The sequence below is a fragment of the Lissotriton helveticus genome, chromosome 9 (assembly GCF_964261635.1).
Source record: "Lissotriton helveticus chromosome 9, aLisHel1.1, whole genome shotgun sequence".
NCBI lineage: Eukaryota > Metazoa > Chordata > Amphibia > Caudata > Salamandridae > Lissotriton > Lissotriton helveticus.
The window spans coordinates 791,024,068-791,045,100 of record NC_136070.1 but is presented as its reverse complement, the minus strand read 5'-3'; the positions used below and the strand labels follow the sequence as shown (position 1 = coordinate 791,045,100).

General features: G+C 43.9%; 1 protein-coding gene across 1 annotated transcript in view; it reads right to left on the bottom strand.

Moving 5' to 3' along the window:
* The window catches only part of PPP1R37 (protein phosphatase 1 regulatory subunit 37), a 982,164-nt gene that overhangs the window by 786,168 nt on the left and 174,963 nt on the right, over positions 1–21,033 (bottom strand). Inside the window, exon 4 of the mRNA XM_078660917.1 lies at positions 1,457–1,557. Within this exon, the coding sequence (XP_078517043.1) occupies positions 1,457–1,557 (101 nt within the window). The remainder of the gene's footprint in view (positions 1–1,456; positions 1,558–21,033) is intronic.

Genomic DNA, 21,033 nt, shown 5'->3' with positions numbered 1-21,033 from the left:
AGCGGAAGTGGCATCACACACCCTTCGACCACCAAACTCCAAATGACATAGCAGAAAACGGAAGCATATTACCCGTAACCAGATTATATTACTGGAGTTGAATCACGCGTGTGGACATCATGAGATCTAATACCATGCTGAAATCCTAGCAAGTGGTATCACAGACATGGATTAAAAATTACTAATAAAGTATCCAAAAGTAGGAGGGACAACTGAAAAACCTCAAACACAAACAAAATTCCCCAAATCTTACTACAAGTGCCGCCATCGCAAAACCGAAAGTGATCGCTGATCACTTTTGAAGACAACAAAACCGCACGTGGTGCGCGAGCGCGCGCCATATGCTTTCATTTATCGCGCCCGTGTCTGGGCACGATAATTGAAAGCATATGTCAGGAAATGCGCGTAATGGACACCAATAAGCCAGGGGCGGAGCTATGTGCCCGCCTCTGGCCTATTGGTGTCTATTTTATAAAACAGCAAGCAGTGAAAGGCCAATAGCAGGCCGCAAATGGAAATTCACACGCACAAGCGTGTGGAATTTCCAGGTCTATTTGCAAAACCCTGCCAAAAGGACTAGCGCAGTATAGCGCTAGGCCGAGACCCCCTCGGGGGGGGGGAAATCAGGGTGTTTCTACCCTGCCCTCTTTTATTAATTTTTAATGTTTTTTTAAACCTTTTTCCTTGTGACTCAGTTGAACCGAATCACAAGATGGCTACTAACACTTCCTGGTTGGAACTGTTGGCAGCCAATCAGATTGCCGCTCGAGATCTGGAGGGTGCGCGGATCCTCCACAGCCATATTTGTATTACTGCAAAATATTTAAATGTCTCAGGAACTGAACGGATTTACACCATTTAACAAAAATAGTGCTCTCTCAACCAAGAGCTACCATTTTGCCAAATTTGTTATTTCGTTCAGCAGCTCGGGTTGTAGCCGCGTCTAAAGTTTCCAATACAAAATTATCATGGAGAAAAAACGGTTTGGGACCCCACCCCTTTTCTCGCCCCCATTTGACTAATCACCCTCAAAACTTTCAACACAACAGCTGGAGTGGCCCATTGATTTTGAAAAATTCACGAAGATTTGTCAAACGGCGTCAAAGATATTTGCAAAAGAAAAAACTTATATATATATATATATATATACACACACACACACACATATATATATATATATACATACTTATACATACACATACATATATATACATCTCTATATCATTATAGAAGAGCAAGAAAAGTTGCCTGCTCACAGCATCATTAAGGCGTACTGTGATTAACAACCAATTAACAAGGGTCAAAGCGATCTAAATATTAAATCATGGAAAGTACACAAACGTCTTTGTTCTGCAGTTGGTGTCTATTTTCGGAGAACTAGACATTTAAACTAGCATAACCTTCACCGTTAGAAGCAGGTAGCTCATCGCCATTCCTCAACCCTAAAAATACTTACATCCTCATCAAGATTGGTCTGCTCTAAATCCAGGATTTTGAATTGAACCCGCTTAAAGATCTCTTCGAGTGCCTCACATGCCTTGTAATCCAACTTCTCGCCTGCAATACAAACCAGATTAAGACTTTAAGAGAAAATGTACCGAAAGAAGTTGAATATTTATCGATATAATCTTGCATACAATTCATGTTAATGTTATATTTTAGGCCTGTAATACCACTAAGAACAAAGACACCTGAGTAGAAGCAAATTGCATGCTCTTTGATCAATGTTTAAACATGTATTTCTTCTCCCAGATTATGTCTATATACATGGTGTTCTTAACACCGGTTTATTCACACATCATGGTGTTCTAGTCATTATCCAAACTCTCAAAAACATAATTGACACTGATAAATTGATTAGAGAAAAACCGTAGATCAAAACTGCTATAGACTAACTGCACATCAAGCAGTTCACGGAGTGGCTGACGGAGGAGGTCATTGTAAAATGATTTGCGAAATACCCAATCATTAATACTCAATGAGTAATTATCTGACAAGGTTTTACACTGATACCCAAAGCCATAGCAACATATTCATCATGCACAAAAGCAAACCCTGAAAACACAAAAGGGTCTGGAGTGGTTTGACGTAATTCTGAGATGACAATTACATTTATTAAATTCTATCTGATGCTGGGTCAGGGATTTTTTTTGTTTAGTTTATTATGGATGGTAGCTGATCGACAAGCACTGTCAAGACAGGACAATTACCAATATTATGGATGCCTAAATGAATGAAGTGAGAAGGCATTGTTACTGCTTACTATGATGATGACAGTTCTGCATTTCATTACTTAAAATCAAATTTAAAAAGTCTCTAAAAATGTCTACACAATCAAAACCTAACATAGGTGAATGGCTAAATATCTTTGTAATTTTCCTAAAGTGAAAAGAAGGGTGAGCTCGCCAAGGCCAAGCTGGAAACAGCCAGACAGCTTATGAACATACAGCAAAAGGACCAACACACACTTTTTGAGCTAAAGAATTGTAGAAAGTGCATGCTTCTTGCAGCAACATTTATTGCACAGAACACGACTTGAAATAATTTCCCAGCGAAAACGATGTAGGAGTGTGTGTTGTGTCTTCCAGGTGGTTTATCCCCACTATCAATGACATCCTCATTTAGGCCTTGTCACTTTCAAGATAGGTAACATCAAAGATCAGTAAGTAAGATTGGGGGGGCGTGGCTTGGCACCCGATGGCAATGGCGGCGCCCGTGTGAGGCTCCGCTAAAGCTTCGGGAGGCTTACCGTTGCAGCTCGTTTTTTTTCCTGTTGGACGGCTTCTACCAGTGGCGGAACACTCCTGGACATCGCCGCGACTGCAGAACATCCGCTGACATGCACCCTGAGACGGAGAACTCTGCCGCAGTCATCAGCTCAGTTTCAGATACCGGCACGGCCGCCATTTTATGACGCCGCACTCTTTCAGCTCTCTCTGCTGCCACATGGGGTTTTCTTCATGACTGCCGCCACCTCTCTCCAGGACCCTCCACATTTCTTCATCTCCTGGCGGCCTCCTAGCTTCTCCCTTGTTTTAGTCTCGCTGTGAGAGGCTGCTCTATTCTTGCGTCTTCCGTCCGCCATTTTGCGAGCTTTGAGGCGTTCTCCTTCATTGCTTTGCTGATGTGACGGAGTGCCTGAGCTGCGGAGCGGCCACCTTTTCCCCTTAAGTTGTTGATAAGCAGTGCCCACGAGTTATCTCTCAGCTAGGTGATTCCTCACCTGTTCTACAGTAAGACGACGCGCTTATGTCATGAAACTCAATTTACCTCAGCCTCACTAGCTCTCATGGCGAGGGGAGTTACCATGATTTGCCCTTTGCTCTACTCTGGCTCACCGCTTTCGTAATGAGGAGACCCACTGCAGCCTCATCGTTATCTGCACTCGCTATTTATTGCCTTCCACATTACTTTCGTGCTCTGTTCTGATGGTGGCGCGCAAATTTGTGTGCTAATACTTAATGCTTCCTGCCCACCTGTTGCTACCCATTGATTTTTTCTGGTGCTGCGGATGTTCTGATGAGCGGCGAAGGTGATTCTACATATGGTGATCAGTATTTACTTGGCGTCTTTACAGATTAAGACTCTGCCGCCTTTTGGAGTGCCTTTTTAGGTTGTTTCCTCCTTTTCAACCTTATAGTATACTGCACACATTTCTGCCCAGGAGTCATCACTCCTATCCCTTGTGTGGCCTTCTGCGTTTCACTGCACATGTTTTGTTGGAGTCCTCCACGTTGTGCAGGCAGCGTGCGTTACGAGGGTTGTTACGTTCTCCCTTGTTTCTTATGGGACGACTTACGTCTATGTCACGCATACCTTCCAAACCTGCAACAAAGGTGGCCTTTATGAAAAACTCCAAAGTATTTTCAGCTTTTTCTAAATTAGAGGATTCCCTCACCTCGTCTGGTTCTGATACTGCCATGGAAACTCCTCAGTCATCATCGGGGAAAACTAACACCAAGAGACTGAAGAAAGATCCTCCTTCACCACTTAAGTCGTCCACACCTGTCTCAATGGAACTCTTGCTGGAAAAAATAAGATCTTTTCGCCCTTTTCTAGAGGAAATCGGGACCTTACGCCCCTTTATGGAGGAAACCAATGTCAAGCTTCAGGTTCTTACGGATAACTGGTCACAAATTGAGACAAGAGTTTCTTCAGTTGAACAGTCCGTTGCCTCATTTCAGGAAACACACCACAGTTTCTCATCTGACCTCACAGGTGGGCGCCCTCCAGAGACAGGTGGAGGAGTTGGAAAATCGGAATAGGTGGTACAACCTCCGCATTTACGGCTTGGTGGAAGGGTTCGGACTCAATCGCTTTCTTTAAGTCCTTCCTTCCTAAATTACTCCATCTGCCGGAAGGTACGTCTCTTAACATCCAGCGTGCTCATCGCTTAGGTCGCCTACCTACATCTGCTTCCACGTCACAACGACCAAGAGGTGGTATTCTTTATTTATTGGAGTATACTGACCTTCTGAAGGTTCTCACTGCTGCCAAAGCTTCCCCAAAGCTATCATGGTCTGGCTCCTCTTTGTTCTTCGCTCAGGATTACGCAAAGGCGACTGCCAACTGTCAGAAGACTTTCCTAGGCATGAGAGACGTCCTCCGTTCCATGGGTGCTAGATATGGCTTGTATCATCCCTGCCTGTTTAAAGTCACCTAAAATAACAAGACGACTACCTACGAAGATCCAGTGCGCCTCCGGAGCTTCATCAATGCACACAAGACTACAGCAATGGACTCCTCTGGACCTTCCTCGTCTCATCCTGGCTGAGGCGCTGTCCTGCTTCTTGATGTCCTGCTTGTTCTTGTTCTTATGATGCCCCTGTTTTGGTCATGTTTGCCTCTTTCTTCCGTTTTGTTCTCTTGATTGTTACTCCCTTCGAGTTGCATTGTTGTTGATTGCTCCCTGTTCTCCTTTCAATTATATTTGTAATTTGTTCCAGTTTTTCCCTTCTTTGTTTCCACAGGAACTCTCCCCCGTCTGATGATGTCTCCCTGGCTTCCTGCCCAGCCAACCACGGATGTGTCGCCTTGCCTATGTGGCCCCTTCCCCCCCCCAGACTCCTTCTCGACTTCTCCTTTTGTAGGTATGTTCTCCCTTTGTCTCCTCCTCCTATTCTGTTTTCTTTATTTTTTACCCTTCCCTTTGTGGTTCAGTTTCCTTGTTTGTGCAGAACCCATAACTTCTTTTTTTTCAGGCCGTAGTTCTCTTCATATTCTCTCCCCTCTTCCTTTCACCCTCCTGAGCTTCTCTCTAGTTTCTACTTTGTTCTCTCTTTCTGCACACTCTTTCGTTTAATTAATTTTCTCTTCTTCTCTCCTCTCCTACTCTCTATTGTATATCTATCTTCTCTTTTATTCCTCCTCTTTCATGGGTCTTTATTTTCCTTTTCCATACGCTGTACTCTATAAATTATTGTTTCTAGCAGGTCATTGAATATAGTGTCATGGAATGTTAAGGGTATTAATTCTCCAATTAAGCGTCAACGCATCTTATCACACCTTGCCAAATTGAATATTGATGTGGCATTTCTCCAGGAAACTCATCTCTCCGACATAGAATCTGCGAAACTTAAGAGGGGTTGGGTGGGTGAAGTATTTTTCTCACAAGGTGACGGTAAACGTAACTGTGTAGCAATCCTATGCCGTAGATCTCTCCCTCTTACCATTCTTTCCCAACAATCGGATACTAATGGCAGATGGACACATGTCAGACTATCGCTTAGAGGTGTTCCAATCTCCCTCCTTAATGTCTATGCTCCCACTACTGGTGAACCTCTTTTTTGGGCTGATTTCTCTCAATGTATTACTCAATTTATGGGTGACAATTTTATCCTAGCTGGAGATTGTAATCATCCCCTAGATCCCTTTGTTGATATGAATTCTGAAGTCGCTTATGTTCCCAATAAACCGCACAAACTTTTCACTCAAGCCATTTCCCAACATAAGCTTGTTGATTCCTGGCGACTATGCAATCCGACCTTTTTACTCTCCGTCTCACCGGTCCCAGTCGCGGATCGACTATATTTTTGTTTCTCATACCCTTGCTCAAACACTCACCGCTGCTGAAATTGGTCCGATCTTACTTTCGGATCATGCCCCTGTTGTAATCAGCGTTGATGTTCTTCCTCAGATTGATGGCCCCAAGAGGTGGCGCTTTAACAATTCCCTCCTTTTGGATCCCAAATGTACTGCTTCCTTCACTGCTTTTCTTGATGATTTTTTCCTATTCAATGATACCCCTTCCATCCCACAACCCACCATTTGGGATGCTTTTAAGGCAACAGCACGCAACTTTGTTATTGGCTATGTTGCAAGGAAGCGTAGAATTGCCCGCCATTACACAAAAAATCTCCTCTGTGACATTAAGAGATTGGAACACGCCTACTTCACCTCACATTCTAAAGATAGTCTGACAGCTCTTGTCGCTGCCAAGTTGAAATTTAATGAGAAGTCTACGGAGGATGCCTACTGAGGATGCCTCCCTATACTTGCTTAAGTCTACTGCTAAGTTTTATGGTGGTAGGAACAAGGTGGGGAAAATCCTTGCCAATTATTTGAAGGTCAAGCATAACAAGCTGAACATTGAATCTATTTATGACACTAATTCCAACCTACAGCACAAAGACGCCGACATCCTTACTGAGTTCTCCCGTTTTTATAAAACCCTGTACACCTCTGAAACTCAACCCTCTATTCCTTCTCTCACGCGTTTCTTCTCTACTATCCGCAAACCTGCACACTTCCCCCTTGATCTTTCTTCTTTGGAGAATGACATTTCGAAAAAGGAATTGCTCACCGCGCTCCAACGTCTCAAACTTAATAAAGCCCCTGGACCAGATGGTTTTATCGTTGAATTTTATCTTCACTTTTCCAACTTGTTGATTCCGAAACTACACTCTCTCCTTACCACCTTTGCTGTTTTGGATAACTCCTCAGGAACCTTTTCCGATGCACACATTTGTTTAATTCCCAAGGAAGGAAAGGATGTGAAGCATTGCAAGAATTACAGGCCCATCTCCCTTGTCAACATTGACTACAAAATTTTTGCTAAGGCTTTGGCGATAAGGTTGGACCATTTACTTCCTGACCTATTAGGCGAAGAGCAGTCTGGTTTTGTTAAGGGTCGGTACATTACTGACAATACTAGACTTTTATTCAACATATTGTCAAAGTCATCCCATCTCCAGCATTCCTTTGCAGCTATCGCCCTAGGCGCCGAGAAGGCGTTTGATAGGGTCGAATGGCCATACCTTTTCCACACTCTCGGTTGGTTTGGTTTTGGCCCTAAATTCATTTCCCTAGTTTCATTGTTGTATTCTCACCCACGAGCTGCGGTCTATGCGAATGGTCAGCTTTCCTCCTACTTTGATCTTGGTAGAGGTGTTCGCCAAGGCTGCCCGCTTTCCCCTTCAATCTAGCTTTAGAGCCCTTTTTGTCCAAGCTTCGCCAGAATACCAACATCCATGGTTTTCAGACTACGGCATCACCCATTAAGCTTGCTGCATATGCAGACGATATTTTACTTTTCATTTCAAATCCCACAGACTCCATTCACGCTTTCCTAGAGGAAGTGCGGATGTATTTCTCAATCTCGGGCTATAAGCTCAATAATGACAAATGTGAGATTCTTCCCCTGACGAAATTCACCTTTAAACCTTATTTCAGTGCTTCCAATTTCACCTGGAGTCCCACTCATATTAAATATTTGGGTATGCATATCACCCCCTCTATTTCAGACACCATTTCCCTCTGTTTGACTAAGTGTTCTCAGAAAATATCTGACCTTACAGCTAGGTGGCACCCTCTCTATCTGTCTTGGTGGGGTCGTCTCGACACCATTAAGATGATGTTATCCCCTATAATTCTCTACACAATCTCTAATATCCCTGTCTCCATCCCAGCCAAATTCTTTAAGAAAATTAATTCGATCCTGTCCTCTTTCTTATGGCATAACAAGAAACCCAGAATGTCCCTTGCCAGACTAATTCGCCCTGCCTCTGAAGGTGGAGTCAATTTTCCGGACTTTCCAGCTTATCAGAAGGCCTTTTTGTTACGTCAAGCTTCTTTTTGGTTCCAAGATCCCGCCTCCCCCTGCCCTTTGTGGACTAAGGTTGAGCGCCTTTTTCTTTCCCCTTTCTCCTTTCTCCTTTGCTGAGTATATCTCTTTCTCACGTAAACCCTCTTCGATTCCCACGCCTATTCATAAATTCACTGTCAAGCTCCTTTCATCCTCCAATCCTCCTCCCCCTGTGACTATTGCGGACTTTCTCTCGTCCGCCTTTTGGCATAACAAGTATCTTTTAATTAATAATAAACCCTTTTACTGGAAATCCTAGAGGGCCAGAGGATTGATTATGGATTTCGCAGTTATTCTCCAACTCAACCTTTCTGCCCTTTCCTACTCTCAGATCCTCCTTGGATTTGCCCTCTTCCTTTGCTCCCAAATATCTCTTACTTAAAGCAGCGGTCATGGAGATCTACACACGACTCATGCAGCGACCACCCCCTTCATTTTTCCCGACCCAGCTCTCCGGCTTCACTCTCTCCTACACACCACTCCTAAAGCTTCTGTCATCTACAAACACCTTCATGCCCATACATTAACTAGACCTAAGTCTAAGGTAGAGGAGCAATGGGAGCAGGACCTCGCCACCTCGTGGCCAGTGTCCCTATCGGACAAGATATGGACAAAGCTTCGTAAATCCTCTAGAGCAGCATCTCTGACACAATCCCTGTTTTTCATCTATAACAGACTGCTTCACACTCCCTTTACCCTAAACAAGCGGATCTCTACCGTTCCAGACGCCTGTTGGTCTTGCTCCTTGCCACATGCTACTCTGTGTCATATGTTACTTCTCTGTAAACACGTGCATGACTTTTGGTTGCAGGTTTGGGCTCAAATTAATGTCATTTTTCATACCTGCATTCCCCTATCCTATACTCATCTTTTTTTGGGTAGCCTCTCTCCTTGCTGGGAGGGGACTGACTTACCTGTTCGCATTGTTGATTTGTTATTGGCAGTTGCATTCCAACAGATTACCATCAATTGGAAGACTACTTCTAACATTTCTCTTAAAGCATGGTGGTATAATGTATGTCATAACCACAGACTTGACACTGCTTTTGTATTTCCTGCCCACTTGGCTTCCAAATGCTCAGACCTATGGCTCCCTGTTACAATGTATTTGGATAACTGTGTAATTTGTTCATTTCGCCCAAGTCCTGATCAGCAAGAGGTTCCCAAACCCCCCTGATACCATTTTCATTTCCTTTAATTTTCTGCATTATTACCTATTATGTCATTATTCGCACTTGCTTCTGATGTACAATTAGTGTATCCCTTTTTATCCAATTGCCCATGATATGTCTTTTGTTATTTCATTTCCCTGTAGAGTATATCCTGTTCATTTTTTTTCTCTGCCCCCCCCTTCCCTTTCCCTTATTTCCCGTATTTCTCTTCATTCATTTTGTACTGTTGCTTTATTTTATGGTTAATAAAAGTCTTTTTAAAACTGAAAAAAGTAAGTAAGATTGCAGATTTCTTGCTCTTTTAGCAAGCTATGACTTCGTATCCTGCAGGGCTCCATAAATTGTAGTGTCAGAAACTTTGTGCCCATTCCTAGAGACTACTGAAAATGTAATGTAAAAATAAGAACAAGTTATTGATTTTATTAAGTGAAAAGTATTGATTACATTTTTTTTAATATTGTTTAGGCCCTGATGAAACGAGTTGGCTAGGTCTGATTTAAATGTGATGGAATTGGATGCTTAACAAAAATAACTTTTTGGGGAAAAAGACACCAACGTCTAAAAATTAATTGAAATAAGATATATGGTAAGTAATTGAAAACAAAAGAGGGACTCCAGATACATGACATTTGAATTGGAAAGTTCAATGTGAAAAAGGAAATATGGTTGCCCTTCTAATATTGTGAAAGCCTTTACCAAGGATTGAGTTTTGAGGGCAGTCAGAACTCCAGGAGTGGGCATAAGAGAACTATAAGATTGGGATATTTGACCTGTGGTGTCCAGAAACACTACTGCTGGCTGGCTGAATTTTTGAAACAGAAGTAGGACATCCCATCTGATTCGGAGTTTTTATGAGCTCACCAATCCTGCCCTTCAATGTCTGGATGAATCTCTCCACCAGTCCATTGGTTTGTGGATGATAGAGTGTGGTGAATCTGAATTCACTCCACACACCTCCCACATGTGTTTTAGGTATGCAGACAAAGTTTGTACCTCTGACACCAATTCCTTTGGGACACCAACGCTGGTAAATACACCAAGGAGGGATTTTGCCACCACTGTAGCAGTGGTGGCCTTTAGAGGAATAGCTCAGGATACCTGGAGGCATAATCCACCACTACCAGAAAATATTTGTTCCCTGAGGCTGTTGGATGGTCCAGGGGGGCAACAATGTCGACCCCTACCCTTTCTAAGAGTACCACAACCACTGGAAGTGGAATTAAAGGGGCCTTTCAGTTGCCTCCTGCCTTGCCACTGGCTTGGCAGGTGGCAAAGGACTGACAAATGTCCTTTACCTATAGAGACATCCCTGGCCAACAGAAGGTGGTTGACTAACCTACTCCAAGTTTTATCATGGCAAGGTGCCCAGTAAAGGGGATCTCATGGGCCAAAGTAAGAAGAAACTCAAACTCTGAAACACTACCACTCTCCTGGTCGCACCAGCGGTGGGGTCTTTGGTCTCAGTGTATAGGAGTCCATCCTCCCAATAAACCCTGGGGGTGCCATGAATATCAGCCTTTTCCTGTGCAGCAGCCTGCTGCCTCAGGCTTTCAAGAGTGGGACAGGTTTCTTTTCCCTGGCACAGATCCATCCTAGAGGGTCCCCCTGGGCCCAAGAGATCTGCCTGGTAAGTGGCAAACTCTTCAGGCTCAGATCCCACTGAGAATACTAAGTCTTCATCCTGAGAAGAGGGGTTTGGACTTTGATTCTGTGTAGAAGCTGGTCATCCAGTCTACCTGCCCTTTCTCTTGAAGGGCTTGTCCATTCTTCCAGGAACCAGCACCTTTTTTCCACTCAAAGAGCTCTGCTTTGTGTTCGGGTTGTAACACAACCCTATCCTGAGTGAACAACCATACTGGCATTGGTCCTCAGTTCGACTTCAGTCCAAGGAGAAGTCTCTAAGTCTTTTTCAAGCAGACAATCTACAGGAACATCAGAGGACACAACCACCTCTTTCTGTCCAACTACCCCCTCCCCAGTCCAAAGTGACCATAGCCGTGGGATGGACGGTGGTGACATTGTTCGCATTGGTGACTGCATAGGACCTTCCAATCAGGTACTGATCTAAGTGAACTAGCTGCTGGGTCACCATGGTGACAATAGCCCCAGTATCCCTCAAGACCTCTATCCTGAACTCATTAAGCCTGGGAAACTGCCTATATTTTTTCACGGTATCTGGCCAGACAGCACAGACTAAGTCTATTTCTCCCTCAAGGACTAATGTTGCCTCAGTGGGGTTACGGACATGGCCAGGCCACACATGGGATCCCATCTGGACGTTAGCAACTGCAGGTGGAGTAGAAGCATTTTTCTTATTTTTACAGCTAGGATCTCCAGTTTTGTGTCGTACTGCTTTACAGTCATGACATCAAGCCTTGTTGGGATCCCAGTTCTTACCCTGGTACCCATCCTAAGACTGTGCAGAGACTCTGGGCAAGCCCTCCTGAGCAGGTTTTTGGAGGTATGAAGAAGACCTTAGGTAACCATAGGGTTACCTTCTTTTACTTAGGGGGGATTTTTTGCCTCTTTCTTTTGGTCTCCACCCACCAGTGTTAGTTTTGGTGACCCTTGTCTTGACCCAGTGGTCTGCATTCTTCCCCAATTCTTGAGGAGAAACTGGACCTAGGCCTACCAGGAATTGATGCACTTTCTCTTGGTGACAATTACTTAAAAGGTGCTACTTCATAATCATGTGCAATGTTACCACTCAACCAACCTCCCAGTGTTTTCACTGAGTAATATACAAAATCTACCAAGGATTGGCCTTGGGCTCTCTTGGCCTCCCTGAAATTGATCCTATATTCCTTAGTGCTGAATCCAAAGCTTAATCAGGGTACCCTTCATGAGTTCATAGGATATAGCATCTTGTTCACTGAATGTCAGGACTCTATCCCTGCACTATCCTCAGAACATTTCCCACAAGTTAGCACTCCACAGCTTCCTGTGGGCCTGTCTACTAAGAAACTCTCTCAATCAATGAACCACTTAATATCATCACTCTCAAAATATTTAGGGACAATCCCTTTAGAGATTTTGGAGTCTGCAGAATTTTCCATCCTATTTATTTGGCTGCCATCAGAGATGGGTCCTAACCCCATCTCAGCTCCATTTTTAGGTCTCGCCTGGCGAAAGCAGCGCATGCGCTGCACTTGCCATGAGAGGACCTTTTGCGATCAATTCAGCCAAAGCTGAATGCACGCGCGTCCAGATGGAGAAAGATGACTGCTCTCGCCATCGAGTACGGACAAAAATCAATGCGCATGTGGACAGCCCAACGCCATCTTTGTTTGCATAGGGATGTGCACACGCGCGCATTTTTTTGTCCGTGCGGTTTCACTTTCATTATTTTACGTCTGCTTGAGTACGCCGGTAGGGTCTGATCATTGACACGGCTCACTCCTTCACACATGCTCACTTACTCCCACTCACCATGGTCATTCATTGGTGAGAATCTTGTCACCAGTTACCTCCCACGTACCTCACTGAGACAGAGCAGGCCGGCCTACATAAGAAGCCAAGGAGTGACATTACAGAGAAGCAGTGAAGGCAAAAACACGCAGCTCCTCACTCGTGCTTTGTTCCGCCTCCTTCTCTCATTGGGCTTACTGTTTGAATGGGTGAACCAGAGAGCCAATGAGATGAGAAGGCGGGATCTTTGAGGCTGGACGTACCATGATCGGGATCAGGGCGAGCCAGCTGCATGCCCAAAGCCTGGGCATAATCTCCACTTTTGGCAACACACCTGCTTGCTGTTACTGCTATTTCATATAGGTACAAACTTTTGTGTAAGGGGTACTCGGACACACGATCACAATAGTGCTGCTGGGGAATGTGCATTCCGGGTTCCTGTACGATTACGTGGTTGCCCTCCCCCACCCCCATGAGGGTCACGATCGCAGCAGCGCTGCAGGCAAAGGCACACACCTTGCACCTCGGTGATCACGCTGCTGGCCCCCACGATTGTCACGATCGCAGCAGGTAACTCTGGCCAGCAACGGAGATACTTCCTCACAGCTGATCACGCATATCATGGGCCGGCAGAAGTGACAGTAGGCACACAGCACTTCTCAGGTTCCTTATGGTCACAAGTAGACGATCACGGGGAAAGCTCCTCCCGGCCACACCCCCCTCCCCCCCCGTCAGTGAGTACACCCATTAACTGCAGTGAGTTGTTAGTTATGTGGGGGAGCGAAATTGGGGGGGGGGGGGGGAGTTCGGCGCCCAGTCACACTCACTGAGTTCAGAGACCCTAGTAGCACAGTAACTGCACACAGGTCTTCGGTGTGTTAGCAATGGGCTATGCCTATCCCACCTCTTCCATTGGTATGATGCTCACACTGCCCTCCACCAATCCCCTCATTAAAAAGTGGCGACGGAAAAGACCATCCGCATTGTGGTATTTAAATTACTGTGTCACCAGATAAAACGCACCAGGGAAATTTAGAGTGGATTCAACAGAAGAGGGAAGAAAGCAGAGGAGGAAACAGGCTGCATCTCTCTTTTCCCCCTCTAACCTATCACTCCAACGCAGCGCTGGGCCTCTAGGCTCTGCAGAAGCGCCAACTGTACTTAAGAAGGGCTGAGGCCGGGTGCATCAATAGACACGAGACATCATGCCATTCCCCGGTCCCCTGCTGAGCATCTCCTCCAATAAGTAGCTATCCACTGCCTCTCTGTACCCTGATATGAGATCACAGCATCCACTCACTGTAATGCCACAGATCAATCAGATGTCAACCTGCAGTAAATTACGCTCTGCCATCACGGAACGTGGTGACAAATTTAAACAAGCATTTGCATTGCAATAGAGCTCGCATTTCGTGAGTTTGAGCTATTGGCATTGTAAATGACGATTCCTTGTAAGTTTTTAAACATAAATAAAAGGCAGTCATTTACAATGCCAATAGCATTATCATTTACAATCCCAATAGCTCAAACTCGCGCAATTGCGAGACCTATTGCATTGCAAATGCTTGTTTTCTATAGCTAGGATCTGTATCTTCAGCCTCTACCTCAATTGGAGCACTACCGAGGTCACTTCCAACAGTGGTGCAGTTATATGAGGGGCAGAGACTGAATCAGTGTCTTTCCCATCTTTCTCCTCCTCCTCTTCTTCTACTACCTCTTCCCCAGTGGAGGGAGTTGTGTTTGCTAGGGCCTTGCTATTATCTGCCAGCCACTCCAGCATATTTACTTTATGGGGGTCCAGGCCGAAAGGCCTGGTCCCTGGAACATCAGTCATGGTGTTTAAAGTAAGTGGGGTCTTATTAGAGATTTACAAAAAACGAAGTATTTCTAAGACCCAACTCCTTGTTAACAAAAGTCTTTTACATTTCTAAAGCAGTGGGGGATTTAACCAAGGCCCTAACACTATTTTTAAACAATTTGAAAAAAAAAAAAAATCGAAAAAAATTCTATTCTAAAGGCAATTTATTTGGATTTCCTCAGTGACTCAATTTATCAAGTGTACACCAAATGTCAAAGTCTTGTACCTCACGCTGCACCACCAATGTAGGAAGCTGGTTCTGTATGTGATATCACTAGGTGGTAATACCGTGCACAGAATCCAGCGGTTCCCGAAAAGTGTACATACAGGGCTCAATGCAAAACCCAAAGTGCTCCATGTCAGTCAGTCAAATTCACTTTATTCGGTTAATTAAAACCTTAAAAGCATACTACATAAAACACATTGAATACTAAAATAGCACAAACGCCAACAAGATGCAAAAAATCATCTTGATCATCAATATACAAAAACAAATCATATCATTGATTAAGAATCTCTAAAAATAATTAAAAGTGTTCTAATTCATTCCAATCCTTCTCTTTTTCTTTATTCTGACCGCTGCCGTCAGAAAACTAGCTATATTAAAAATTTCCCAGACATTAGTCATCATTTGTAAGTATATCAAAGCAGGTCTAGCCTGTAAAAACCCTTTGCCTCTTAAAATAGGTAAAATGAACCGATTTCAGATGTGCAAAAAATTCTCACAAGTGTAATGAGTCCTAAGATGAAAAATTATCACATGTGCAAGCACCCAGGTCCTCAATCTTTTTCCATCCCTTTGGTTCAGCAAGAAGTAGAGGTATTTGATTAAATCTAAACCTCAGTAAAAGGAAACACTTGTGCTGATTGATTGCTGTGTTTGAATAGGGTTCAAATGCACATTGATGTGCTTTCTCAATTCCCTGGCCTCTCTATCCATCTGTGACGACTGCAAATAAGTATTTTTAGCCCAAAGCTTATCTGCCTTCAAAAGTTTCTCTGGGGAGTTAAATAACTCTGGCCTTCCTAGATGAGTGCAAAGCCTTTTCACATAGCTCAACCAGGGGCTACTACTTACTCGATCAAGTGCTAGGCAATAAAGAATAATTTCGCGATTCATCACTAGCGCCGGGTTTATCCAAATTTCTATCCATTTGAGTAAAAGTGCCATTCCAATTAGGTCTGATACGAAACCTGAGCCGGTTTCTTGATGGATTATATAAGGAGATGTTGACTGTGGCACAGATAGCAAATTTAATAGGAATTTGTTTTCCACTATTTGGATATCCCTAACTTCTCTGTATCCCCATAGGTCAGAGCCATAGTTTGCTATGGCAATGCTTTTTAGCCCTATAGATATTGCGTGCACTGGCTTTGCCCCTAATCTGCATGCAAAGTCAAGGACAGCCAGGGTAGATCTAGCCATTAAATTTCTTTTTGCTTTCATTTGTGGTACCCATGTACCCCTCTCATCGAATAAAACCCCTAGGTATGTAAATGACGTCACCTGTGATATTACATTTCCTTCACAGTAATGAATTTTAGGTTTTCTGGGCTTTAAACCCGAAATTTGTGTGTGAGATTTAGAAAAATTGACATCAAAGTCCAGTGACTTCAATAAATCTGCAAAGTTAATTAAAAGATGCTGTAGGCCAATCACTGTCCTCGCTAGCAGGGCAGCATCATCTGTGTATAGGAGAGCCGGAATTAACCGCTCCCCCACACGTGGGATGTCCCTACTAGCTCCCACTAAAACCGAGTCAAGATTATTAATGTATAAAGTGAATAAAAGTGGGGCTAAAATGCATCCCTGTCTGACTCATTTTAGATTACGGATGCCTTGCGTAAGGTTGCCTTTTTGGTCAAATCTCACTGTGGCTGTAAGATTCCAATGTAGATAGGCCAGAAAATTTACAATATTCCTGTCTAGACCTAATTTTAATAACAAATGCCATCATCTGGATCTATTTACTCGGTCAAAGGCAGAGGAAAGGTCCATGAATGCCAAATGGAGTGACCCTTTCTTACTTTACGGCCAATAAAAGCAGATTTGGACACCAGTCCGTAGTCCCGCTCCCTTTCCTAAACCATTACTGTAGATTTGAGAGGATATTAGTGTAATTTAACCAATCAGTGAGTTTGCCTAAGACCACTCTTCCTAAAACTTTTACTGCAGAATCCATCAATGAGATTGGCCAATAACATTTTGGGTCTCCTCAATTCCCCTTTTTAAAAACCGGGACTATAACTAACTGGAACCAGGATTGAGGCAGGCCAAATTCACAGGCCGTGTTAAAGACGTTGGCTAGTAATTTAGACCATAGTGATGAGTTCGTTTTAAAAAGGTCAGCCGGGACACCGTCCGGTCCAGGAGCTTTATTGCTTGACATTTGATCAATAGCCACCTCTACCGCTACTAAAGTATAATTCTCAACTACATAGGACATGCTTGAGGATCCATGGTCCCCCATATCATATATATGTTTGAAATGGTTAAACCAGTCCTCTTCCGGAATATTACATTCCAGTGGGCTACTATTATTATCTGAAATAAACGGTTTATTAACAACATTCCAAAACTTGGCGCTATTCCTAATTACATCAAAGGACAGTAAGTCATTCCAAGCCTCGTTTTTAATTTCCAATTTACGTGTGTGTATCGCTAGTTTATAATTTTTCCTGAGGATAGCTATAAAAGGTTTATCTTGTGGTTTATTTTTTAAAGCAACCAACAGCTTCTGATGAGCAACTGTGCAGTTGTGGGCAAACCACCACTCCTTTATTGGGAAATTACCTACAGATATATGTTAGGGCTCTTGCCACCTGATTACATATTTCAACATAAGCAGTGAGAGTCTTGTTATCCCTTATCCTATTATCAAGACAGAGCTTCATCTCCAATCCCACTTTGGTGACTAAATCATTACAGAACTCGTACGGAATGACCTTACACCACTTAAGTCTAAGACCCTGATCTATTGCCTTAATGGCTAAAATAGAGACATCTGTTAGTCTCAGAATTGAGCCCAATTCCCCTGGCCAGTATCAGGTGTATAAGATTGTGATCACTAAACTGTGACCACATAGCCGTATAGTCTTTAACATAGGCTTCCAGGGCAGTATTAATAAAGATATAATCAATGGTTGTGTTCATTCTCCTTCCTTTAAAAGATGGTATATCATTCATCCCACACAAATCATTGGGATATAGAAGACCTAATTCCGCTAGGGTGTCCTCTAAAAACTCCTCGTTGTGTGTGTTCAAAATTTTTTTGGAAGGGCTTGCCAGGTCTTAGGCTATCGGCAACATGACCATTCTTTAAACACAAATGTATATTAAAATCACCTAAATTACCGAATAAGGAGTGACTTGTTTCACCTTATAAGACTCCAAAAAAAGATTTAAGATTATACAGATGCTCAATAACAGAGGTTCTGTCAAATGAATTATAAAAATTAACAATGAATACCTTGGCTGAGTTAATGGGCGTAATTTCAACTGCTAAACAGTTTACTGACACAGAGTCCAATTTACGATAGTTACCTGAAACCTTCAGGGAAATCAGTGATATTAGCCCATCATTAGGTCTGCCAGCTGTAGATGGCCTTGCAGGTTCACAGTAAGTTGCATAACTGTCTAACCAAAGAAGATTATTGATTTCCCATGATTTTTGAATTCCCATGATTTTTGAAGCCCAATCACATCATGCTCCCTTAATAAACCATTCCATATAGAATCATCCATTTTGTTTCTTAGCCCTGCGATATTCCAGCTAAGTATTTTGGCTAACCCTACCCTACTTGATTCATCTCCTCAGGTTAGGTTATTTATGTACTCCGTCTGAATACCAACTTCCTGCCTCTGTGTAGGGGAACCGATGGTTAGTCAATCATTACTATCCAACTGGCTCAACAGGGTGAATCTATTTACTAATTCCAACCTACTATTAACTGCGCTTTCTCTTGCAACATCCACCAGAGTTGAGAGAGCAGTGGGATGCCCCTCACCCTCGTCTGAGGGAGGTCACCACCACTAGGCTTAGTTCTAGTACCCAGCTTGCTCCTATCTTCTCCCAGTTGTCTTGAGGGGGAGTTGGGTTATTTGCCCATTCAACCATTTTAGGTGGATAAAAGAAACCCAAAGGAAATGCAGGGATTCACCATTGGCCACAGTGTTGGTTAACCTGGAAAAGCCAGCCAGTTACTTCGCTCCGACCAAAATTGACTACAACACAATCTCCCTATTTTTGTTTAGGACAGTGATCAACCCGTCTAGCCATTATAATATGAGATGATGCTTTGGACCCTCCCTCGGAGTGTGTTGAACACCAAAATGTGACTTTACAGATAAGCTCTTCAGATGTTTCTCTACTATTTGGTTTGAGCGGGGGTACCCCAGTTAAAACTGCCACCAAAGCCATAGCCTCAGGAGGTAAATGAAGCCTTACTTGGTTGGCAATCCCTTGTGATTTGCCCAATCCTGCCATAAGCCTGACTTCAGGCCTCCATCGTGATCCTTTGCTATCCAGTTTAGAGGTACTAACACAATATCCCCCGGGGGTGTCACCTTGTCTACATGTAGTATATTATTTGTACAGGATGATTTACTACACATTACATTCCCACCCTTCTCCCTGGGGGTAATGTTAAAGCGTGCTGCACCCTTCCCTTCTCTCTCTAAGCAGGACAACTTCTTCATTATGCCATCTACCCCAAATTTCATACAATTGATTAACTCTACTCTTAGTGTCTCAAAATAAGTATCAATGTGGGTGAAGATTAAGTCTGTGGCTGTAGTTTTAGGATGGAAAGTCAGCCGCTCCTCCATAGTCGGATTACTTCCAAGCCCCTCCTGGGTAACCAGTTCCTTATTATTCAATCCTGCCTTGGCACCCTTCTTCCTCTTTCTTTGTAGATGCTGTGTATGATTCCCGACATGAGTACAGCATAGTTTCAATTGCTGAATAGAGTCCCAAGCCCAAGTTATAGAATCAGCAACAGCTTCAGTTACTAGGGTTGTGCTACACGGGGCTGCCAGTAGAGGGATATTGCTAACAACTGCCTCGACTCCCATACCAAACTGTGCTTCTACATTGTGGATCTCAGTTGTTATAAGGGGTTAGATAGGACATAATGGAGGCACAGTTGTGAGGTAACTCTGCTTTAGTTTTTAACAAGTCATTAGAACAAGGGAGGTTACGGTTACGCTTACCCATGTTGGCTTCAACAAGAAAGAGGGGTTGCCCGGCCTCAATCGGTCGCTGACGGGCGCAGATGGGCCCGCCCTTGGCCCGGGCAAACCTGCGCGCGTTCTGCGCTGCGGGAGCCCTCTGTGGCTTATCAAGGCGCCACCAGGTGTGTGGTCAGCACCAGATGATTGCCTCGAAGCAGCCTGGGACGTGTAGTCCTGTCCCGGCTCCCTCTTCAGATCCCGGTGATGGCGGTAATGGCAGAAAGGTGATAACAGCAAAGGTAAGTGCTCTATGAGTGGTAGTTTGGGTGAGCAGTCTTAGGCCTAACAGAGGAGTGTAAGACATTTATTGTAAAACCATGATCAATAATGCACACGACTCAAGGAGATGATCCAGACTAATTTAATAGAAATTATACTTTGTTTGGTATTTACTGGAAGACCCAGGTCTTCATACTAAGGTAAGTATGTAAATTAAAGATACTTTTCATGTTTAAAAGTCGACAGTGTAATATTTGATCAGTTCAAGATTATCCTGTGGAGGCAATCAATTGAGGGATGTTTTGTGCAAATATACAGCTTACAGTTTCAGTCTTCGGGTGGTCAGACTCAAAAAACTGAGTGCAGGGTCGGTCGTGGGGGACTTGGGCACCCTTAGGGTGAGGATTTCAGTATCTTCGACGAAGTGGAAGATATCGACAATGTTCTTTACCCTTGCGATTGGTGGGGCAATGTGTGGGATAAGTTTCAGCAGGCGGACAACACAGTTACCGTTGCGGTCGATGGATGTAGATCAGATAGGGGTCTGGGGTCGGCGGATAGTCTAGGAGAGATCGCAGTTGGGCAGGAGGTTACCGGCAGGGCCACTAGCAGAAGGGTACAGGCTCTCGGGCACGGAGTTCTGGGTAACTAGGGTCATGTGGCAGAGAGGATCCCTCAAGGTTGTGAAGGTCCTCCAGTTGCAGTGCTTCGGTCGGTGGAAAGAGACATATTATACCTTTATATGCAGACAATGCCTTGATATATGTTTGGTCATCAGCGGAGGCAGTGCCGGTATTGATGCAGTGCTTAGAGGACTTTGGTCTGGCATCGGGCCTGCGGTTAAATCTTAATAAAACATTGCTGTTTCCCCTGAGCCTAATGGCACTATTGCCACTAGATCAAATGCCTGACTTGGGCATTTGGTGGGAACTCAAGGGATTTCGATACCTGGGCATCATGGTTACTAGGACAGAGTTGGAACACCGGCACCTTAATGTGGATTGCACTAATTCTTTAGACTTCTGGAATACGCTCCCCCCCTGTCAGTTATGGGGAGAGT